Here is a 25,504-nt window from a genome sequence, read left to right as displayed (position 1 = left end):
GTATGTGTGTGAGCGCATCTATCTAGGACACAAGGTCCAGCAGGGGGTGAGGGGCAACGGACCGCCTAATATAAGACCATTCTCACTTATCAAAAATCAATGTGGGCGGACTTTTTAAGGGGGAAGGGGGCGATGGCCATCCCTCCAAACTGTTGCACTCTGACCGCCCCCCTCAAAGAGCGATGCATACATGACTTCCCCCATTATAACTTAAGCAGTCATTACAGACGTACCTCAACAGTTGCAGCAGAAAGCAAAACGCCCCCTCCTCGTCCCCCCTCAGCCCTTAATAAATGACCTGATCTTTTCCTCACCAATAATGGGCTGAGTGGCAGTTACTGCACAGGGATTGTGAAGAGAAAAAAGGGAGGGAAGATCAACAAATATATTAGTAATAAAAGGGGTTTTCACAAAGCTTCTGCTGTTCATTTTTCTAGCTGAAGAAATATTTAGCTGCATATTCTCCACCACAAGATGTATTCATTAATCTTCCAAAAAAAGTGTTTGTTAAGCCTGTTAACTGTCAGGTCCTGGTAGCAGGACACTTGGTGCGTTTTTTTAATCGCCTTTTATCCATATCACATATTTTAGTAATCATCATACATAGTTATCATTCAAAAGCTTAAACATTCAAAATCCATCCTGTGAACATTGTTTTGGAATTGGACATTGCGTTACATTAGAAAAATTACTGTAAAACTTTCAGCAGGCTCAATTTTTTTTTACAAAACTTGTTTAGAAGTGGCTTTGATTTTATAGAAATGTTAGTGTCCAAATTATTTTTTTAAATATATCTTTTGAATATAATTACAGTGAGGAAAATAAGTATTTGAACACCTGTCTATCAGCTAGAATTCTGACCCTCAAAGACCTGTTAGTCTGCCTTTAAAATGTCCACCTCCACTCCATTTATTATCCTAAATTAGATGCACCTGTTTGAGGTCGTTAGCTGCATAAAGACACCTGTCCACCCCATACAATCAGTAAGAATCCAACTACTAACATGGCCAAGACCAAACAGCTCTCCAATGACACTAGAGATAAAATTGTACACCTCCACAAGACTGGAAAGGGCTACAGGGAAATTGCCAAGCAGCTTGGTGAAAAAAGGTCCACTGTTGGAGCAATCATTAGAAAATGAGCTAAACATGACTGTCAATCTCCCTCGGACTGGGGCTCCATGCAAGATCTCACCTCGTGGGGTCTCAATGATCCTAAGAAAGGTGAGAAATCAGCCCAGAACTACACGGGAGGAACTGGTCAATGACCTGAAAAGAGCTGGGACCACCGTTTCCAAGGTTACTGTTGGCAATACACTAAGACATCATGGTTTGAAATCATGCATGGCACGGAAGGTTCCCCTGCTTAAACCAGCACATGTCAAGGCCCGTCTTAAGTTTGCCAATGACCATTTGGATGATCCAGAGGAGTCATGGGAGAAAGTCATGTGGTCAGATGAGACCAAAATAGAACTTTTTGGTCATAATTCCACTAAACGTGTTTGGAGGAAGAAGAATGATGAGTACCATCCCAAGAACACCATCCCTACTGTGAAGCATGGGGGTGGTAGCATCATGCTTTGGGGGTGTTTTTCTGCACATGGGACAGGGCGACTGCACTGTATTAAGGAGAGGATGACCGGGGCCATGTATTGCGAGATTTTGGGGAACAACCTCCTTCCCTCAGTTAGAGCATTGAAGATGGGTCGAGGCTGGGTCTTCCAACATGACAATGACCCGAAGCACACAGCCAGGATAACCAAGGAGTGGCTCTGTAAGAAGCATATCAAGGTTCTGGCGTGGCCCAGAGCCATAGAGAGAAAGAGTTGCGACACTCCCATAGACCTCCGTTGTAAATAATGGCGGCGCTTTTAACCGCCTACTTCCGGGAATTGAAGATCGGAATAGTTCCAAACACTGTCATTTTGGCGTTGGACCCCATTCACTTACATTGCTGCGCGTCGAGTTGTTCCAGAGTTAAGTTGCTGAAATATCGACCTCTTTTGATTTGTCAACTGTCTATATTGTATCAGAGGCCCTTTGCGATGCTTATACTGGTCTTCATTTGTATATGCACAGCGTAATTATTTATATTTTATGTTGGTTGTTTCAACCAATTTTCAAGCACTGCCTGCTAGCTAGCTAGCGCGACTTCGTCAGCTGTGACAGTAAGAGTTCGGTAATGAATCACTACCACCTTTATAGCAACTTTTATTTTATTTAATTTTTTGGGATATACTAACTTTTCATTATGTTTTATTGTCTTGAGTGAAGCGGCTTGTGAGAACAATGCTGGACCTCTAGGATTGTTATGGCCATCACCAGTCCTGTCTGTTTCATGGATCACCTGCCCCTGGTTTTTGTTTTTCTTGTTCACACACACTCACACAAGCACACATTTTTGTTGTCTGTCATTGTTTAATAAAAAATATTTAAGCGAACCCTGAACGGACCGCCACGGCAGACCTCTTTGCATGATCACGAAGGTAGGCTAATGGCTGAATCAAAATTTATAAGCAAAATCACGGGAATCAATAGCCTAATACAGCCCAGTTGTGCTAAAATAAATATCATGAGACGCCCATCATCAGATGAATGATATGGAAAAGTTAAGTTAGAGCCGCTAAAGCCAGTGCTACTACCCATGCGAACATGAACACTAAGCTTTTCCCTCCAAAAATATAGCCTAAAACTTATCTCCAAATGCAAAACTGACATTAACAAAATGCAATAATGCAATAACAGCTGAAAAAGTACTTGGGTGTGTGTTTTATTTTATATTTACCGTTCAATAATGCAATCGCTGCTGTCTGTCCCATAGAAGAGCATGACAGCCAGCGTATGTTTTGGAACTATTGGGGCTTACATGAACCACGTGACAGCCATAGCGGCGACATCAAAGAGTGTCGCAACTCTTTCTCTTTATGGCTCTGGCGTGGCCTAGCCAGTCTCCAGACCTAAACCCAATAGAGAATCTTTGGAGGGAGCTCAAACTCCGTGTTTCTCAGCGACAGCCCAGAAACCTGACTGATCTAGAGAAGATCTGTGTGGAGGAGTGGGCCAAAATCCCTCCTGCAGTGTGTGCAAACCGGGTGAAAAACTACAGGAAACGTTTGACCTCTGTAATTGCAAACAAAGGCTACTGTACCAAATATTAACATTGATTTTCTTAGGTGTTCAAATACTTATTTGCAGCTGCATACAAATAAATAGTTAAAAAAATCATACATTGTGATTTCTGGATTTTTTTTTTTAGATTATGTCTCTCACAGTGGACATGCACCTACGATGACAATTTCAGACCCCTCCATGATTTCTAAGTGGGAGAACTTGCAAAATAGCAGGGTGTTCAAATACTTATTTTCCTCACTGTATATTTATTCAGTACATTTGCTTTACAGTAAACTTTTATAATTACTTTTTTACTTTTTTTTTTTTTGCTTTCTCTTACACTACAGAATTTAGAACCTTAATGGAATCATTTTATGGATTTAGTTGTAATTATTTTTTTATTTTAGTTAAATTTAGTAAATTAAACAGCTAGTAAACATTTTAATCACTAGAAAAAAATGTTATGCAATCATTTAAAACATTTCTCCTTATATTTTTGGCATCAAGGATTCTTTATTGAGTCAAGAACCCTAGGGTTCTATATGGAACCCAACTTAACCTATTAAGAGCGTGCATTTCAAAGCATTCAGGGTGGTGACAGTTAACAGGTTAAACAAACTACTCCAAAATTCCTCTATAGAGCATCAGAGTGTATTTATTTAACATAAGCTCTTAATAGCTTTTAGCAATTTAATGTTTAATGGTCCCTTAATCTCTTGCTCACATTTTTAACAATAATGATTAGACCATTAGTGATATGGTCTGCATAACCATTAAAAGCAAATTCATAGCAATTACGACAACATTTTAAGAGCCACTCTCTATAGTAAGACCACTAATCCAGTTCACTTTGACCCAACTGACGTAAAATGGGTGGAAATACTTATACCTTCAATGATATACCTTAATCTGCCTTGAATTTTTTTTAAAGAGGAAAGTTGTTGAAAGTGAAACAGTGACTCATATGAAGTTGTTTCATCATTTCTAAACAAGTTCTCATGCATAATCCAGATGGATTTTCCACAAAGGTCTAAAATTGTTAAACAAATTTAGACCAATTAATGTGGATTTTGCATATTTAAATCACAAATTTGCATATAAACTATTATGCAAACTGATTTTTCTCTTAATTAAATAGCATTCAGTGGATCATGCTTCTGTGTAAACCTGTACTTTATCCTGATGTTTAAACCCCTTGTCCGTGTACAAGTCATTTGAATGCTTACAGGCGGTTTTGTTTCGTAATAGCTTAGATTACTTTTTTTCACAGCTTTAATGCACAAACAAAAAATAAGACATTATCTAAGATCTTCCTAGAATGAAACAATAGTCTAATCCTGCTGCCATTTGTTAATCTGAGAAAACAAGACTCTGATGCCGTAGTGTGTGCATGTTTGGAGGGGGACGAAATAACATCAGATCTACTATACCAGAATTAGTTATTGTTCCTTATTATCAGTGTGGTTTTTTCAAGCAATGTTTCAGGAAATTCCCCGAAAATCCCATTGAACACACATTTTAATTTCATTTTTGTAGTTTAATCGTGTAGAAGGCAGCGTAAATAATCCAATGGGATTAGGTCATGTTTTTTTTGTCTTTTCCAATACTTTCATTTAAGAAACTGTCTAACACTGTTGCTCTCTATGTAACAGAATGAGCAGAGACGAATGACACACAAGCAATTACAACCAAACTGTACCACCACATATCTGAACATGAGAAACAGGCTTAGTCACATTTAATAATACTATGTCCTTCGTGGACAACGTATATATACAATAACTGGAGGATAAATTGAAGAAATTAGACATTTTTCGCTGTCCAGATGTTCTCCAACTGAGGATTTAAAAGATGTAATAGGAGTCATCGATTAACAATTATTTTAATATACTTATTGTGAATAAAATCCTGCTCTAAATCCTTTCTAATAATCCTCCTTACAGGATCATGTGTATTACATGTATGTGAAAGAGTGTACGTGAAGAGAGTGGGGGAGTCACATGGTATTGCCCGTCTTCCAGTATTTTCTGATTAAGGCAAAGTATTTATAGATGCATTTAAAACGGCAGAGAGATTTTTAACTAGAACAAAGGTTTTGATCACAATTATGCAAGAAGGTTGATGTAATGTTATCTGAGATCATTCAAGCACCTGTAATTGTTAATAATTATAAACTAAAAGTCAAAGAAGACTTATATCTATCTTACACTGTAAATAATGTGGTGTTATATCTTGACTGAATGCAGTTCCTATGACTTAAAATTTGTTATTAGATTGATAATAATTTAATTATTCATGACTATTGAAAACCACACATTTATACAACCTTTCCCTACCAATTTCATGCTTTACAACAAGAGAAAAAAGGGGAAAAAAACAATACTTTGGTATTAGCAATAAAAACTATGCTTGTGGTTCAACTATTATGATTATGTATCATAATAGAAAAGCTGTATCAAGATACATTAACTTTCCTGTTCCTGAAAGTTGTACAGTATGTTACTTTAGAACAGTAAACCAAACCTCAATAAGCGAACACATTTTTAGCATTATTTACTTGATAAAATAATCATTTTTGGAGTATACCACAATATGGTTTTGATAAAAAAAAAAAAAAAGATATCCATTTGTCCTTACTGAAGATAATAGCTCTGAGATTTCCCATGATGCTCTGCTGTACGTTAAAACCTCATCCAGACTCTCATTTGTTATGGATGGCATTAGCCTGTTCAAATCCAATTCTCATCCACCAAACATACTACCTTTTATAGATGGAAAATAAAAGGATAAAGCAGTTAATGCCTTTTTGATTCATTATATAATGTTTTTCTGAGGGCAGACAAGGGGAATTATAATAAAAATAATGGAATAATTTAAATAAATTTACTTTAGTTAATGTACTCTGCGTGGGCATGGCTAATCTGAAGGAAACGCTCCGTAAAATCACAAAAACAGGGAGAATCCCAACTAAAAGTAAATCCTCTCTGACTCTCTCACCACCAATCACTTTAGTTCATTTGGACAAGACTACGGCCAAAAAAAGGAAGGGGGAATAATAGTGCACATTATCTGACCTACCACCAAAACACACTAAAAGCCTGAAACACTGACTGAGGAAATCCACATGAAGAATAGACTGAATTGTCCAGAGGTCAAAGGTGAATTTTGCCCATCTTTTCTGCCCTCTGCACGTTGGGTGCAATAGATCTTATTCTGTCATACCAACCATTCATAAAAACAGTATGTATTGGCAATTGAGTTACATTATTTAAATATGAACTTGATAAATTGAAAAAACTAAATTACAATAGTATGTATATATTAGCTTCTGGCATAATGAATAAATATTTTATTTAAACTATATTCTGTAATTAAAAATTATGGTAATATCATTACTTTCCTTTGCAGTGCATGTTGCTGTAGGGACAACCTAAAATATATTTGATGGTCTGTCCACTTAAACATCTCTTTCCCTACCAATTTCATGCTTTACAACAAGAGAAAAAACAATGATTTGGTATTAGCAATAAAAATTATGAGGATTAGCTGTTCTTTGTTCTAAAATGAAAAGGGGATGATAACTGTCACTGTGTAAAATCCCCTTCGCATGCACCAGGAAGCCAGCCGGCAGACAAAGATCAGCGCTAAAGCAGAAATCATATGACCTCAACTTTAATCAGAAGTGTAACAAAAGCATATTTCTGCTTTATACTGTTGTAGGTCTTAAATAAGGATCCCTGACCATATAGCCTGTCACTGTGTTACACTGTTTTTAATATTAAGAGCAACAGGAGAGCTTTCACTGGAAAAGCTGTTCCAATCAGATTTGAGAAAAAAAAATGCATTCAGAGCTTGTTAAAGACATTGTACAGTTTTAGTGGAACAAGACCTTCTGTTTTGGATGAAATGTTTGCACATTTCCCCTTTTTTTTTCTTTTCATTTTCCCCAAATCTTTTAAAACAATTCGGATTGCTATTCAAAGTCAATAAATATGAAATAATATCAAGCGGCTCGAGTAGTATTAACCCCTAAATCTTATATCCCTCTCCCAAAGTCTTTATTCTTTTGTTCAGCTGGCTTTGCAACCCTATTGTCATTAACCCTGATTGAGCTCTGAACAGGAACAGTTTAATATCCGGATAACCTGGTCATTTGATTGTTTAGTCCTAACAGGGCTTTATTACAGTAATGAGAGCGAAATCAAATCACTTAATGCGTTACGGAGCGAGGCAGGCTCTCAGCAAGCCAGCCAAATCACTCTTCACATTTGCTTTTAATTTAAGCAATCCAGTAGAAGACTCATTAGTGGGTGAGAAGATTAACTCATAGAGATGTCTGCCTCCTGATGTCTTTCCTGTGACATTTTAATCCGTGTTAACTTGGATTTCTGGCCTGCAATGAGATAAGCGATGAGATCAAATTAAGTGATATTCCATCAATAAGATATTCTTTATCATTAAATATTTAAATATCGCTGACATTTCAGCTGTGCAAGCTTCTGATGCACAGAATGCACCTTTTTGTAACTGTACACACATGAGGAATAATTTATAGTGAGTTGTATGCATTCTTTTAAACAAACGAGTAAATAATAAAATAATAATCGACACCGAATTTAATTATCGATTAGCCGCGTCTACGCGCTGTGCTCAGAAACATCAGTCAGCCAGTCACGCTGCTTTACAGTAGTGAATATTCTATTTCTATGGACAAAATGCAAATGAAAAATAGCGGAGGACAATAGTAGGCTAGAGTGAGCTTCTCAGGGAAAGGGACGTGTTTCAAGTTGTCCGAAACATTAGAATGTTTTATATTTATAAAGCACTTCAAACAATAAGCACTTGGTCTTGACCTGTTGTGCTTTGACGGATGCGTGTGCTGTTTAATACCTCACCTCCACGTGTTTTCCTCTGCGCATAACTTGGTTATAACCTGGTTATAGCCTTATCTGTATATAAAATTCCAGGAATATTTCCATTTTGCAAGCAAGTCTTGTTAAACTTCACTGACTTCAGTGAACGAGCGTTCGATGTGCGTCAATAATTCTGACTAAAATACACATTTTGCTAAAATATTTTTTGTTAGAAATTATGTTTAGGTTTAAAAAAATACATTTAACACAAGTAATTATAGTTATGAGAGCAGTAACAGTAATAGCCCATTGATTAATGTACAGTTGTGGTCAGAATTATTGGCAGTGGTACCCCTGATAAATATGATCAAAGATGGCTGTAAAACATAAATCTGCTTTGTTTATCCTTTTGATCTTTCATTCAAAAAATGCGCAAAAATCGAACCTTTCATTGAAGTGATATAATTGAAAGTGGGGAAAACTCACATTATGAAATAAATATTTTTTCCAAAACACGTTGGCCATAATTATTGGCGCCCTATTATTAAATACTTTTTGCAACCTCCTTTTGCCAAGATAACCGCTCTGAGTTTTCTCCTATAATGCCTGATGAGACCTCCAGAGATCAGAGATCATTCCTCCATACAGAATCTCTCCAGATCCTCCAGATTCCCAGATCCATGCTCTCCTGGTGCTCTCCTCTCTCCTCTTCAGTTCACCCCACTCATTTTCTATAGGGTTCAGGTCTAAGGACTGGGACGGCCATGGCAGAAGCTCATGTTGTGCTCAGTGACACATTTTTTGTGTTAATTTTGAGGTTTGTTTTGGATCGTTGTCCTTACGAAAGATCCAACCACAGCCCATTATAAGATTTCTAGCAGAGGTTGTCAGGTTTTGATTTTTTTTATCTGTTAGTATTTGCTAGAATCCATGATACAATATCTGAACAAGATGCAGGACCACCAGAATAAAATAGGCCCACAACATTAAAGATCCAGCAGTATATAACTGTGGGCATGGGTACTTTTTATCCCTATTTGCACCAAACCCGTCTTGTGTTTGCTGCCAAAAAGCTCTTTTTTTTTAGTTTCATTTGACCATATAGATTCTATGGTCTCTTCTGAAGTTCCAGTCGTGTCTGACAACTGAATATGCTGGAGTTTGTTTTTGGATGAGCAAGGAGGATTTTTCTTGAAACCCTCCCAAACAACATGTGGTGATGCAGGGGTTGTTTATTTTTTAAGGCTTTCTGACCCCCAAGACTCAAGTAATCTCTGCAATTCTCCATCTGTGATTCTTGGAGAGTCTTTGGCCACTCAAACTATCCTCCTCACCATGCATTGGGATGATATAGACACACGTCCTCTTCCAGGCAGATTGGTAACATCTTTAGTTGATTGGAACTTCTTAATTATTGGCCTGATGGTGGAAATGGGACAGCCACTTTCTATTTTGTGAAGCTCAACAATCTTTTATAACTATAAAAGAACTATATTCTTTGGTTTTACTCATTGTGATGGATGATTAAGGGAATTTGGCCTTTATGTTTCCTCATATTTATACTCTTCTGAAACAAGTCATAGCTAGGCAATTTCATGTTCCTAGTCACCCTGGTGTGCTAAAAAAAATTATTATTGGGAATATACTTCAGAGATATTTTACTCATAAAAAATTCTAGGGGTGCCAAGTTTTGGAGAAAAACATTTAGGCTATTTATTTCATAATGTGATTGTCCCCCCACTTTCAATTATTTTACTTAAATGAAAGTTTCATTTTTTTTAATGAAAGATTAAAAGGATAAACAATGCAGATTTATTTTTACAGCCATCTTTGATCATATTTTCCAGGGGTGCCAATAATTCTGACCACAACTGTAATAGCCTATGAACACGAGTGGATGTGTTTGTTTTTGTTTATTGTTATTTTTAATGTAACTGTTTTAACGTATGCTTTAAAATAGTAAGCAATCAGTTGTTTTTAGTTTTAAAATGTAATGTTTGCATTTTTTCCTCCCTTTTTTGCTTGTAATGTACCGCATAGCCTAATAAATTCACTATATTTGTTTTCATAGGCTTTATTGTTTGGAGGACAGCATTGGGCAGAATGTGCAGTAACATTATTTAAAATAATGGATTAAAATTAAATTTTAATTACAAATAAGTTTTTATTTATAATAATTTTAGATTTTCATCCAACTAATCAATTAATAATAATAATAATAATAAATAATCTACAGATTAAACGATTATCAAAACAATCGTTAGTTGCAGCCCTATTAATTTCTTTCAAAAACTTTTGATTGGTAACACAAGAAAACGTCAAAACACCCCTACACCAAGTGTGTGTTTCTTTTGTTTTGAAGCCATATCTTGCATGGCCTATTTCAGATTAATAATATTAATTTATAATCACAGCAGAATGTCCTTCAAGAAAAAAAAAAACTCATAAATTGCCTCATCACCATCTCTCTATCCTGGCAGCTGCAGAGGACGCCGGCTGCCTGTCATCGAGCATATGCGCAAAATTAGCCACAGAGTGCCTGTCTTACCCCAGGGAGGGAGACAGACGGGTCTCTAACGCTGCCATAACTGCACGCCCCACTGCATCCTCATGCCAACCCTGCAGACCGCACTACAGACATGCAGTCTGACCAGTGCCACAACTAGTGCTGCCTCACTGGAAACATGAAAAGGAACCAGATCTATTATCCCATATCTATATCCATATTATCCCACTTTTTCTTTTCTTAATATTTTAATTAGAGCTGTCACAATTGAGGTGCTGACACAAGTGATTAAATGTACAAGTATTTTTTGATCGCCTTTAACGCATTTACCAATTTTGACATTAAATTTGTTTTATTAACCGAGTTCTAAACACTGGTTGTCAGAACTTTAGCGATATGTCGCATACTCTCTAATAATTTTGAATAGCCTAAGTAATTACTTCACAACCGCTAAAAAAGTATGTTCTATACGAATGTGTGTAGTATGAATATAATCAGGATGTACAACATTCGCCAAATTGTCATTATCATGTGACCTACCGGCATCAGTTGCATCCCTTCACTATCATTCATAAATCCTCTCCCGTGGCCTCATGGGATACACATACTTTTTTCGCCTGCTATATAGTTGGGAAAGTATGCGGTTTCAGATGCAGCCTGGGTTCATTACAGTGACACACACCATACGTACACATGCAAGCACCTTAAACACACGACAACAACGAGTCAGTGATTGAGTTACGGATGAAGGACTGTTTAACACTAAGTTTTTGTATAAATAATAGCTAATAAAATACTTTACATTCTTTACAAGATTATAAACAGAAGGACATTTTCACCACAAATGCACAATCTGTGATTAACTAACATTTTTAATTAATCGTGATCAATATTTTAATCGACTATAATCGAATATTAAATTATTATGTAAACAGTACATATATATAAAACAACGTTAAGATGTAATATCTTTCAAAATCAGATTTAATCTGATTATAGCAGGGTATAGAGCAACTTTTCCTGCTTGACCTTGTCATGTTTTCACCCATTATTAAATCATCCTTTTATGCAGACATTTCATCTGACCTTGACAACACAACTTTAACCCATCTTTGTACAAATTTAGTAAAAAGTCTTTAGAATAAGCAGTGTTTGGTTTCACCTAAACGTGTGTGCCCTATGCTGAACTTTTAAATGAGTGGAAGGGATGATTTATTCGTCATCCATTGTGAATCAATGTTTGCATTTTTTAAAACCGATTTTCTTCTTATTTTCCTTTTCCTCCTTTTTTTTTCAATCTGTTCTTAGCCTCATTTGGCCTAATCCTGCCACCACAGAGGGTGGGGTGGCTGCAGCGGGTGAGTGGATGGTGGTAAAGCAGGGTGAGAGGGACTCAGAGGGCCACGGCGACAGGCGCTCTCCAGTGCTTATGGTGGATTATGGGTAATGGCACTTAGCTGAGAAAATGAGCTGAATGTATCGTACATGCCCTCATACATGCAGCTTCTGGTTGGTTTAAATGCAAGAATTTGCTTGCAACTCACCTTCAGATTTTTCCTGCATGAGTTAAGTAAACCGGTAGGAAAATTATGAAGTTTGACAGGAGCCATATTTACTATTCAGATCATATTTATTTGAAAAGTATCATCGCTTTAAGGTCCTTTCATATTTGTTCTGAAAAAGCAGTTTAAGTGAATTCTGAGGCTGTAGAACCTCAATCCAGAGTCCAAAATCATTTAGTTATCTTGTCATTCTTAGAGAAAAGATGCATTTATATCTTATATAGCTATTCTTTAGGGCTTACAGTATGAGAATGAAGTGGATGGGATGGCCTTGGGGAAAGGGAAGCATGTGCACTCATGGAGCTTCTGCATCTCTGTGACAGATTGGAGCCAGATTGGGAGACATTCTGACAAGGGATAGGAACTTGCAAGGCTGTCCCGCTCCTCAAGGTTAGTTATTGAATGTTAGCACATGACATCTGCCACTCAGCACCAAACGCCAGAGGGCTTGGCACTTCACCAAGCGCCATGTTCCCCTAATTAATGGAGTTAATGTGAATTTGTTTCATTCCTTAAGTTTTCTCATATCATGCAGTGTATCTCTACCTCTGCCCTCAGACAGGTGATTTTATATTATTATTTAAAAAAATATATGATCTATTTGTATAAACATAAATATAATTCTTAACCCTGCGTATGAGAATGAAATATTGACATGGTTTGTTGAACTACAATCACATCATTGCGAGGAAAGATACTTACAGATATAAGTTGGTAATCCATGTTCTAGATTGCTCTTTCCTTTCCCCTTCACCCAGATATGAACCATATGCCTCATAACATATGTGATTATTTTTAAGATGGACATAAAAAAGGACAATAGTCGCTCCATTCTTTTAATAATCCCTTCGTCCGATTTAATATCACAACTATTATTCAAATCAAAGGCAGATTTTGTTTTCATTGTTCTTTTATAATACTCTTATGATTTCTCCCTATCACTTTCAGAAAAGTCCTCGCCAGTTAAAGCTAAACCCCTCCTCTCCTCCCATTGAGGACAGGGGTGAGCTGGGCCGAATTAAGTTCAGCTTTTCCAAATTTCTAATATTGCGAAAAAATCTTTAGTTCATCTGGCCTTGCACAGCAACATTTAAAACCATCCCAAAAGTCTGTTTGTTTCATGTTTGTGCCTCTACCTCATACTGTGACTAGAGAAGAGCAAAGAAGTATTTTTATTTGGAAAATGCAGCTGGCTCCACTAAGGTCGTTGGTTTGATTTCCAGGGAAGATATACTGGTGAAATGTTTATGCAGTGCAGGTAAATTTGCATTAATAGGCCGTAATGTAATTTAATGTAATTAAAAAAATACATTAAAAGCAAAACTTAAAATAACTATTTTCTATTTTAATATATTTTAAAATGTAATTTATTCCTGTGTTGGAAAAGCTGAATTTTCCGCATCATTACTCCAGTCTTCAGTGTCACATGATCCTTCAGAAATCATACTGATTTGGTGCTCATAAATAATTTATTATTATCAATGTTGAGAACAGTTGTGCTGCTTTTTTTTGTGTGGAAACCGTGATACCTTTTTTCAGGATTCTTTGATTAATAAAAAGTTCAAAAGAACAGCATTTATTTGAAATTGAAATCTTTTGTAACATTATAAATGCCTTTACTCTCACTTTTGAACAATTTATTGTGTCCTTCCTGAATAAAAGTATTAATTTTGTTGGCAACACTTTACAATAAGGATCATTAGTACATTCGTTATTAACTACAATGAACAAAACATTTGTTACAGTATTTATTAATCTTTGTTAATGTTACTTAATCAAAATCCAGCTGTTCATCGTTTGTTCATGTTAGTTCACAATGCACTAACTAATGTTAACAAATACAACCTTTGGTTTTTATTAATGTATTAGTAAATGTTGAAATTAATATTAACTAAGATTAATAAATGTGTAGTTAACTAATGAACCTTATTGTAAAGTGTTACCTTTTTTTTTTTCAAAATATATGAATGGATAAGTAAGGAATATTGATTTTTTGAGTTGATATTATGATATTAGACCAGATAGTTGACACAGAAGCTCTTTTTATGCCTCATTTAGGTAAAGAGTGCATTGCTCTTTGGTAATTTTATTTTGATGGTCCCTTTTGAAAATTCTGTTGACTAAGTAACTTTGCAACTACGTCAACTAACTCTCATTAGAGTTTTAGTAGACTGTGCTTAATATCTACTAAATCTTTATTGTGATGCTCCCCCAACAGACATTCTACTGACTAAAAGTAACTTTGCTACTACATGTCACCTTATTCTAACCCTACTAAAACTCTACTAAAACTCAAATAAGTGTTAGTGGACATGTAGGTGCAGCATTACTTATAGTCAACAGAATGTGTTAAAGGGACCCTCAAATAAAGTGAAACCATCTCTTTTTCTCCACGGTGCGGCACAGCGACGGTTGGTTGTCTGGACAGCACAATGTGTCCCTGATCACGGCCTCATAATGAGTCCCCATCTTATAATTGACCTGATTCCTTCTAATTAGCACACTTTAAGGAAGTGGGGAGAGAAAAGAGAAAGAAAGAGAGAGCAAGATAGGAGTGAGGGGGAGAGGGAAGGGAGTGGGAGAAAGAAAAAGAGAGTGATCACTGTCTAATAGGTTAAGTGAGTCAGACAGGCCTGTGATGGCGTGTGAATAGTGTCTTTGTTAGCAAGGCTAACTGAACAGGACACACAAAGGTCATTAGTGGACTGGCTTATGCGTTACACAAACCAGTGCTCAACTGGTGGTTATGGCATCCTACTTTCTACTGTTACCTTTATCTTTTCCCTTCTGTCTGACCTTCTTGCTTTTCCTCCCCCACAGATTTTTCTATTTTTCTGTCTGAAATAGTGAAATCAAGTGTCTAGTAACTATTAACCAGTGTTTGAGTGTAACTTGATGAAGTAACAAATAAACTACATTTATCGTTATCCAATAAAAAGCTACTTTTTCCTACAAATAGTAGTGTTTATTGCATGTGATAGCTTTAGAGCCTATATCCCTACATAGTTCAAAAGTTTGGGGTTCAGCATTTAATTGATCGAAAGTGACAGTTATAATTATTAAAACATAATTTCTATTGATCAAAGAATCCTGAACAAAATGTTTCACTGTTTTCACATTGAAAGAAGAATTGTTTGTTGAGCAAATCAGCATATCAGACTGATTTATGAAGGATCATGTGACACTGAAGAAGACTGGAGTAATGATGCTTTGCCATCAAAGGAATAAATACATTTTTTGATTATATTAAAATAGAAAAAATAAATCGTTTTTAGATTTTGTATAATATATTTTGATCAAATAAATGCATCCTTGGTGAGCATAAGAGCTTTCAAAAACATCTACAGTAGTGTATTGTCTTGGTGTTGTTAGGTCATTTTTTGTTAGTAGTTTGTAACTAACAAATTCTTCAATAGGGCAGTTTAACTGTAATTGAACAATTTTCAATTATGATAAGCTTAATTGACAAGCTAAAGTAAGTTGCTTCCCCAGTGTTTGCTTCATAATGTCAAAACCACTATTTCAGCTCTTATTTAGTTTATATGAAATTTTGGAAAAAAAATTAAACTTCCCATTATTGAACGTGTGCATTAATGATATCAGGGTCACAAAGCTTTCAAGCTAATCATGTGTGACTCAGGATGACCCAAGCTGTGATACTCAAGCAACTACTCCTTGATTAACCTGTGAGTATGACATTATGTATATTGATAATGTAATATGTTTTTTTGTGCAATTTATTTGTGTGTTCAGAGGAAAGGATACAGGTCATACAGGTTTGGAAATACATGAGATTGAGTAAATTGCAATTTTCTTTTTAGGTGGACTATCCTTTTAACTTTCAAAAGTAGCCTCTTGCTAGAATCTAGCTGTGTACGGATGGCACGTGGCTTATTTGCATATAAACACGCACATAATTACAAAGGAAGGCTAATAGAGGTTTAACAATGTTTATAAAATGCCTCTGACCCTGTGCATCCACCAGTAATCTGTAATCCTGAATTGTTACGCATAACGGCGAGTGCAGTTGTTTATGTTTTTGACAGATTTATAACTTGTCTTGCGCGCTACGTGGCGTGGCCTCACTTCGGATGTGAGATTACCATTACTCTAAGGAGACCAAAACCACAGACTTACAGACATCAGAGATCATTAGTGGCCTTGACTAATTTACAAAACTTTAATCCCACGACTACCCGTTGTTTACATCACTGAATTAGGTTAATCTACAAGGAGGGCTATTTGCATAAATGTGCATTTTTGAATAATTAGTGGGCCAGAGGCAATGAATGGGGTGTGATTGGTGGGGGGTGACGCGTGGCCAGACTATTGTTGTCCCCTTATCTAGCATAAACAATGGACCAGCTAAACAATTAAAAACAAACTCAGTTGGGTCTGGTGTTTATAGGGCATTGTTGAATATGACCCAGGACATAATCACTGTCTGGATATAGAATTATAGCAATTACTGCTATCGTTTACAGTGTGCTACGCAGACATGCAAGATCCAAATTATGAAACAGTTCCTTTCCCATCTGCCATATTGCCTTTTCTTTAAACAATAAAAGCTTATGTTGATTCTGTTGAAGGATATTTTAATAAATGTAACTATAAATTATCTTGCTATGCGTATAATGATACACCTAAAGGTATAGTTCATACAAAAATGAAAAATCTGTCATCATTTGCTCACCCTCATGTCGTTCCAAAGCTGTATGATTTTCTTTCTTCTGTAGGAAATACAATTTTGAAGAATGTTGGTTACTGTTTTTGAAGAGTGTGAATGTGCATAAGGAACCCCAGAGTATGACATAAGAGGGAACCATAAATAAAAAAAAGGACGGGGGAAAAAACCTCAGTAGTCCTCAGGTGGCATGTTCGTTACAGCAGCATGTCAGAAAAATTATATTGTAGAAAAAACTTCTGACAGAAGGAACCGCATGTATATGGGAGTAAAGTGTACGCCAAATACTGCATGTTAACGTGATTACAAATAAACAGCTTTCTGTTGTTTAAGTAAATTATCTATAATAATATAAAATCTATTAATTGCAGAAGTTATTACTCCCCCGCTGCACGTGACACAATTAACGACATCCCTATATTGTTGAACTGATGTGGTTCAAGCGACAGGTTTTGGGAAACAGTTGTGACGAGCTAATTTCTATAACGATGCATGATGGTTAAACAACAAGTTATAGCGTTGTACAGGAAATGCACCCCAGATTTGGAATAACATGAGGGTGATTAAATGATGACATAATTTTCATTTAGTTCAACAAAAAGAATAGTGAAAAAGTGAAAGTGAAATATGAAGGCCAAGTATGGTAACCCAAATTGTCCTCTGCATTTAACCCATCCAAGTTAGTGCACACACATTAGGAATAGTGAGTAGTGAACACACACACACTGTAAACCGTGGGCACACACACCCGGAGCAGTGGGCAGCTATTTTTGCTGTGGCTCCCAGGGAGCGATTGGGGGTTAGCTGCCTTGCTCAAGGGCACCTCAGTCATTTTCCTGCCGGCACTGAGAATCGATTACCAGTCGGACTCTCAAACCATTTGGCCACTACTGCCCCATTTACTCACCCTTGTTGTTCCAAACCTGTGCGCATTTCTTTCTTCAGTGGAACACAAACTAAAAAGACACTTAATAGTCTATAAAACAATTTACTGAAACCCTAAAGTCTGCAGCTTGCTCTAAAAGTAGTGACATTAGACATTACTAACCCGCATTCTAATATTCTCCAGCACGGGTGCTCAAAAATCCATTTTAAAGCAGCATTTCAGCTTAATTTGGAGTGTCTTCCCAAGGGGCAGATTTACAACATAAGTGATTCACAGCTCTAACTGACTGGCCAATTTCTCTTTGCTTTTGTGTGTAACTGATCAGATGACCTCTGATATCCTTCTGTGTCTGCGTGTGAATATAAGTGTGTGAGTGTGGAAGGTTTTTAATTAACCCGGCTCTCTTAGTCCCAGATGGGCTCTTCTCCTTTTGTACTTGCTCCCTAGAGAGGGAGAAAACCGCGTCCCAACGCCTCTGTAGCACACGTCCTCGCACAATGCGTCTTTTTGAGGGTGTTAGTGGGTGTGCGTTTGTTTTTGGTCTTCATTGCTCTCAGTGGTTGGTAACAGATTCTAAAGGTGTTTGTCTATAGCAGGAAACACATTTAATAGTGCTCAACAAGTCATCAAGTATTCCGGTCTCATGCATTAACATGGCATACAAATGTAAGAAGAGTCCACCTAAAAGTGAAAATTCAGTCATTTACTCACCCTTATGTTGTTTTAAACCTTTATTACAGTTTTTTTTATTTTCTGTGCAAGTTAAAAAATATATTTTGAAAAATCCATACAATGTAAGTCAATAGTGTTTGATTATCTTCTTTTGGGTTATGCAGGAAAAAGAAACTCATACAGGTTTGTAACAACATGAAGGTGAGTAAATACTGTAATGACTGAATGTTCATTTTTGAATGAATTAAATCTCTTTAATTAAACCTCTACAAAGATGTTTACTGTCATAAATTCTGTGTGGAATAAAAATGCTTTTCAAAAGATCTTTCAAAAGATCCAATGGCAATAAACGTCAGGCGCCGACGAGCATTCATTAGAGTAAATGTAAGGCAACAAAAGGCAAACCAATTTCGAAAACAGAGAAAATGAATTACTAAATCTCATAGATTTGTGCGTCGACAGATAAGCTGCCAGCAGAGCTAAGAATGCAAAAACCTAATCTCAACATAAATTATTTACCACTCGAGGATGAATACTTCACTGGTGTGATTACAATTCACGGCATTAATGTGGCATACGTTCCAAAAAAAATGATCAGCAGCTTACAAAATATTACCCCGTCAAAACGCAAATCGTTGCCCTCGGTAAGTTCGAAATTTTGTGCACAAATGCTGTTAAGCCTGTTCTCCTCTAATACAGCAAAATGATTATCTGGCTGGTCTCCCTTTGCATGTTTGAAAGCAGCCGAATGGACATCTGCATCGGTTTTTCATCATTATTATTATTATATAAAAGATTATATAGGGTTGGGACTTGGGATGAGGGCATTTCATTTTGCTTACAATTAATATACGCTTTATTTTGTCCTGATTTGGGACAAATAGGATGCAGGGTTACAGGTTGTTTGCCGTTTCAGGATGAAGCTTATGTGCAACAGACTGCCGCTTTCTTCTGACTGAATTTCTTAGACTACTACGTTATCCTGGCGCCGTATTTGTGGAACATTAAACAAGTTGTCTGGAGGGATCATCCAGTGTTGTTGAAAAGCAGTGAGTGCCAGAGCGACGGGAAGTCGCAGTGATATGCTCTCTGACCATTGGTCAGACTCAGTTTAAATGGTGGTGTGTTGTGATGATTACAAATCAGGGATCTTAATAGATTGGGTGAAACATCTGGAGATGTAAGGGCCCAGATGTTTGCACAACAAACGCATAAGACCTCCGACCCTTAAGCACACAGCTACCCAGATTTAGATTTAGATTTGAACATCTGCCCAATGTTGTAAAGTGACAAAAAGCATCAGTGACAAGGGGAATCCACGATTAAGTTTTTGAGGGATCTTGTTCCCCCAAAGCCATTAAAGAAACATTGGAGGTATGTGATCCTTATGATTGCATGGGTATATAAAACAGTTGTTCTCCTAGCTTTTTGACTTTTGCCCATCATATAAAATGTAAAATCTGCATGAAATCCTATTGCTTAATAGCCATTCTGCTGGCAGCCAGTGGACAGTTTCTCAGAGGTGGGCGGGGCATGTGATGTTTGCGCGCGCGTGCGGGGCTGCTGTGATTCCCAGTGGCGGGATCCCGCTCAGAATTAGGGCACGTGGCATGTCTATTAGTCAAACAACCTCCATGTGCCGCGCGCCACGGCCAGAGGAAATTAGAGCAAAGAGCGATTTTTTGATGTTACGCTCTTTAAGAGATTAATAATCTTGGCGGTGGAGAATCGGTTGGAAATCTTCTCTGGAAAATAATGAGCGGAGAAACATTTACTGATTAGTTTAATCCTGGATTATCCTATCTGATGACACCATGAAACCCAGCCTTGTAATCTGGCCTTTAAAATAACATAATTTATTTCCTCGCTTTACAGCGAGCGCAGTTTAAGCGTGTTGTTCGATTCAGTTACTAAAAGCGCCATGAATTATAGGCTAGAAGGATGTTTTATTGGTCCGTTTCCATTGAGTTGTGTTTGTTCCAGTCTGCTTAAAAACAATAGAAGGACCAGAAATCAACGGTCAAGTTCTGTGTTTACTAGTCTATAGGCCTACTCTGAACTGAAATGTTTTTTTAATATATATAATTATTTAACAAAAATAGTTAATTGACTAGTTTGCTTGGCAATTTACAAGGCTGTTTATGCAATGTTAAATTGCAAGCTGTTGTTCAGCAAATACAGTCGAGTATTAAATAATCATAATGTATAATCAATAGACTAAATTAAACACAAATAAATAAATAAATAGGCATATTAAAAAAATATTTGTGAAATCATCCTTGAATTTTCGTTATGGCCATTTTCGTTATTTCATAATAGGCTATGTGAAATAATTTGAGTTATTAAAATCATTTATAAAGATTTTTTTGTTGTTGATTTAAGTAAGAAAATTAAATAATAAATTCTTCATTATGTTTTCGTAATTCGTAGCAAGTTCTTATAAAGTTAATAGACCTATACAACACAGTAGGCTATATATTAATAATAATGATAACAATAGGCTAATAAATTATTATTCGTTGGTATTGTTGCTGTTGCACTATAGGCTATTAAAACATAGGCTAATAATAATAATAATAATAATAATAAGTGCAATGTAATAGCCAGAGATTATTCTTCTGCAAGCACGATAACTAATGATCTCCCTCCTTTTTCTCTGGTATGATCGCATTCAGTTTTAGTTAACGTTGTGTTATGAGGATTACTGCAGCAGCTCTCTTAAATGCCAGTTAAAATGCTGGAGGTCGTCCTGGTGGAAACGGGCCCTAAAAGCAGATTTTACAGAGTCGAGCTCTTTATATGACAGATTAATGTTGTAAACGAATTTAATGGACTTCATTTAATTATCTTGTGTAAGACGATTTCTCTAATTGCTTCTTTTCGAAACAGACTGGCTGAGATGTTGACCGTTTTTGCCTGCTGTTTGTGAAACACCTGGGATGGCCTCTGACAGCAGTATTACCGTAACTCTGACCTCATTTCCCAACATATTTTATTCATTGGGTGATTGGGAGCTTCATATTCCCTCATTGATGACGCCATAGGCTACTTCAGTGAACGAAATAAAGCAGATTCTGTGATCACGTCAAGATAATTACGTTTTTTATTCCAATATCTGTCCAAACAGGAAATTAAAGATGGAAATATTAGATCTATAACTGCGACTGGAGAGGGTTTGCCTGTATCTGGGTGAAGGCACATGTTAATCATGTTGCGAATATAAAAAAACAAAACAATAATGGCCAGAACGTTTAGTGTAAAATATAAATGCACATTAGGACTAATTTTAGCTGTTGTTTTCTAGTCTTTTATGGATGTAATTAATATTGTTTCATTAATATTGATTCACTGATACATAATAGTTTAATTAAATAATGATAAATCTTAGACATATTATAAAATAACGTAGGCTATGTTATCACAGTAAATATCAAAATAATAGCTAATAGTAATAGGCTAATAATAATAATAATGCTTTATTATTATGCTATTATTCACCAACATAAAATCATTTAGCCATTGTTATTATTGTTTTAAACGCTAGCCTGCTCGTTTTTAATGGGCTTATTAAGGCAGCGAAATCATTTCTTCAAAAAGCAAAAACGAATTTAAAATTGTATTTAAAATCAAACTAAATCCAGTGCAAGCTTGGCAATGAGATTTCTTAATTTATGTAAAAATATAAGACTAGAGGAGAAACTGCGTTTTTCGTATTTTTTTCCTTTATTAGTGAAGTTTTTTCTGTCTCCAAAGTAACTTAGCCATTATAGAAATTATTTGAAATTAGATTATACTGCTATCGAACGATAAATAAGCCTATAGGCTATACACATCAAATATCACGGAACTATAGGCTTTATAGTCATACACAGTTAGTTAGCCACTAAAATGTTGAATATTCATCTTGTTCCGGTCTAATAATTAATACATTCTGATTCCAACTGAACTGTCCCATATATAAACATTTTCAATAACGAGAGGCTGCGCACATGAGTGAAATCTTCCATCCAAAGGGAAAAACTACTTAGGACCAATTCAGCGGAGGAAAATCCTTATCGGATTAAAGGGAAAATTGGTGGCAATTAATCCTTTGTGATTGAAAAAGGGAAACGCCTCCTCTTGGAAGACATATCTGAGGTTAGATCTGATTGGACAGTGCGATGATCTGCTGGATTGGACGGAAGGATAAATGGTCCCGCCAGAGCGCTTAACCGTCCCACCAGCCTGACCTCCGCAGAGAGAAAGTGAATTAAACAAACTGCCACCATGACAGGAAGAGAAGAGGCTATAGACGAAAAACCTAAGGTTAAACTGTATCCCTCATTCGGAATCGACAAATCACGCCTCAATGGATCTGGATTTCGGTCCAAAGGTTTCGCAATCACGGACCTGCTCGGTCTGGAGTCGGATCTTCAGCCGCATCAGTCCGGTCCGGGCGCAGTGGTCAATGGAGAGGGGCAGAGCGCGGCGGTCGGAGGATTTGCCTTCCCGGGAGGCTCGTTGCCGCTCGGCTTGGGTTTTCTCTGTAGTTTGGCGGCACAACAACCTCCCGGGGCCCCGTGTTTTCTCCCGAGCCACATCCCGCTCCTGCAGTCACGGACAGAGAGCCACTTCATGCAGAATATGGAACAGCAACGGGACGCCTATTCCGGTACAAATCACGTTATTTGGTTATGAATGAGCCGAAGAGCTGTTCACAACAGCTGGTGCTGAAACTGGTCCTGCAAATTTATGTTTTTGATTAACGCTTTGAAAAAGCATTAATACGCTTTGAAAACTGGCAACCTTTAACAGATTTCTGCTCGACATAACTCTTAAAAAATAATTTTGTTGATGTAGCCAAATTTATTTGTATGATTCAGTGAGATTTTTTTATTTATTATTATTTAAATAAAACCTTAGCACATTTTTATGTTACTTAAAAGTGTACATTTTGACTTATTTATGTATTTATTTGATGCAGCTTTGTCTGCCCTTTGCCCAACATATGTTCATTTATTTTTTATTTACAGATGATGATTGTCTTTCCGGGGATCACAATGATGGAAAAAACTCAGGGAACTCTCAAAAGAGGAAGAAGCGAAGGCACAGGTATGTAAAGAAATGAAATGTCACATTAAATGTTTATTCTATAAGGATCTGGTGTGTCAGTGTCTCAACCACACATTTCGTTTGGATTTTTAGGACAGTTTTCACCTCGCATCAGCTTGAGGAGCTGGAGAAAGCCTTCCATGAAGCGCACTATCCAGACGTTTACGCGAGAGAAATGCTGGCCATGAAGACAGAGCTACCAGAGGACAGGATACAGGTAGGATGACTTCCACAGTTTTTTCCTTTCTTGATATTTCTCTCTCTTTCTCAAATAGCTAATGCCCAGGTTTGTGTCTGTCCAGGTATGGTTTCAAAACCGCCGTGCTAAGTGGAGGAAAAGAGAGAAGTGCTGGGGCCGCAGCAGTGTCATGGCAGAATACGGGCTGTACGGAGCCATGGTCCGTCACTCGATTCCACTTCCAGAATCCATCATCAACTCGGCCAAGAATGGAATGATGGGCTCATGCGCTCCCTGGCTTCTAGGTGAGCCAGCAGGTGGTTTTCCTATTTAGTACTTAAAGACTCAAATATGTATTTGATCACTTGAATACATAGCTGAGGTGTCTTGTGAACGTCTGTCTGATGTTGTCCATACTTGAATGTTTAGACTTAAATATATGTGAATTAGGCTTAAACAATTCCTCTTGTAATTGTAATTAAATGAAGAGCTATGAATATTTAAAAACAATTTTTAATGGTGCCGGCATTTTATTCTTTTAGGAATGCACAAAAAGTCTCTGGAAATAGGGAAAAAACCTCCCGGCACGCCTGAATCGACGCACTCAGATTCGTATTCAGAGGAACACAAGGGGAAAGACAGCGACGTGACATGGTCAAGCGTAGCCAATGGAGCGGACGACTCAGAGGACATGGCAATAGACTTGTCCAGCACTTCGAAACAAGAGAGTAAAAGCACTTTGAAAAGATCACCACCTCGCACAGGAGACAGCAGCGATTCTGAAAATGAGAGTTAAATATGCAAACGAATATGGACAATTTTGAAGTGCACATACAAGGACTATCAGTTTACAATATCTCACCTTTTGACAATGGTTTTGTTTGTCAGCATTCCTGTGTTATGTTTTTTTTTTTTTTTGTCGTTCATCAAATATTTGAATACTAGAGACTGTTTTATTCTGAATGATTTTATCTTTGATGTGTAATAATTATTAATGTAAAAAAGTGTTAAATTACATGTTTTATGATACGTTCGTGGGCATTATTCATAAACGTTTCTTTCTTTTTCTGTCAAAAAATCTCAGCCGCTTCAGGGTGACCACTTGATCAGCGCCACTATTGTGAATGTCATAATATTTCCCTGTTGTAATATGGCATGTTTTTGGGGAACAGCAAGTTCCCAGAAAGAATTTTAAAAGCACTTTACCTGCTGTGATGATGAATGTTTTGCATCGATCAAATGTCATCAGAGCAATATAATACCAGCAAAAACAAATCCACATCATGACAAAAAATTTAACATTTTATGCTTTTGATTCCGGCTTTCTGTTTCTTTGTTTTAGTAGACTAAAAGTAAATATATGTCAAAGAGAATTACCTTGAGTTGCCACATGGAGGGATAAGAAATTGGCTCATTTCATCACTGGGGCCAGTCTTTTTGCTGTCAAGGACAGGAGAAAGGTATAAAGAAGGCTTCCAGTATGGATGCTGCTGACCCGTTAGATGTTCTGTTACACAAACACCATCTGGGAAAAAAATATTAAGGTACATTTAAGCCAAACAACAACTAGGTTAAGCAATTTGTTTCCCAGAAACTGTCAGACTATTCAATAGCCAAATCATCTTTAATTCATGTCCAGATATTTTTATTTTATTTAAAAAACCTCAGCAAAGGCTCTACTCCACTGCAGGCGTGTTAAGTGCACCATTGCAAGAACATCACCTCGAAACCAAACCAAACCAAACAAAACCATGTTCATTTTAATTCTACCTCTGAGGAATGACTTTATTTAGATCTTTACAGTCACATCCTACTGAAGGTCAATGGAAACCGATACACACAATGTTTTGTTATATTATCAAATTTAGTTTATCATTAGTTATAAATATTACTTCATTATCCAGTTGTTTAATGTAATGGTTTAGCTCTAACACCGTAGCATAATCATCATAATTCATATTT

At 36.7% G+C, this 25,504-nt stretch overlaps 1 protein-coding gene across 2 annotated transcripts; it reads left to right on the top strand.

Moving 5' to 3' along the window:
• The first annotated feature begins 22,473 nt into the window (after nt 1-22,473).
• vsx1 (visual system homeobox 1 homolog, chx10-like) lies at nt 22,474-24,907 on the top strand. Of its 2 annotated transcripts, none has more exons than XM_084392616.1 (5): nt 22,474-22,924; nt 23,286-23,364; nt 23,458-23,581; nt 23,667-23,859; nt 24,085-24,907. In XM_084392616.1, the coding sequence occupies exons 1-5, from the start codon at nt 22,540-22,542 to the stop codon at nt 24,336-24,338; spliced, it is 1,035 nt and encodes a 344-aa protein (XP_084248742.1). In that variant the 5' UTR covers nt 22,474-22,539; the 3' UTR covers nt 24,339-24,907. The 2 variants fall into 2 exon arrangements, with proteins under 2 accessions (XP_084248742.1, XP_084248743.1); XM_084392617.1 differs by having other exon boundaries at nt 22,489-22,924; nt 23,667-23,847; nt 24,085-24,856.
• Nucleotides 24,908-25,504: the final 597 nt, after the last annotated feature.

Source organism: Rutilus rutilus (genome assembly GCF_951802725.1).
Source record: "Rutilus rutilus genome assembly, chromosome: 21".
Taxonomy (NCBI): domain Eukaryota; kingdom Metazoa; phylum Chordata; class Actinopteri; order Cypriniformes; family Leuciscidae; genus Rutilus; species Rutilus rutilus.
This window is presented reverse-complemented; position numbering and strand designations above follow the sequence as displayed.

Coding starts and splice junctions, on each gene's coding strand:
- vsx1 (XM_084392616.1), top strand. CDS start 22,540: ATGACAGGAAGAGAAGAGGCTATAGACGAAAAACCTAAGGTTAAACTG. Junction 23,582..23,666: donor TACCAGAGGACAGGATACAG/GTAGGATGACTT, acceptor GTGTCTGTCCAG/GTATGGTTTCAAAACCGCCG. Junction 23,860..24,084: donor GCTTCTAGGTGAGCCAGCAG/GTGGTTTTCCTA, acceptor TTATTCTTTTAG/GAATGCACAAAAAGTCTCTG.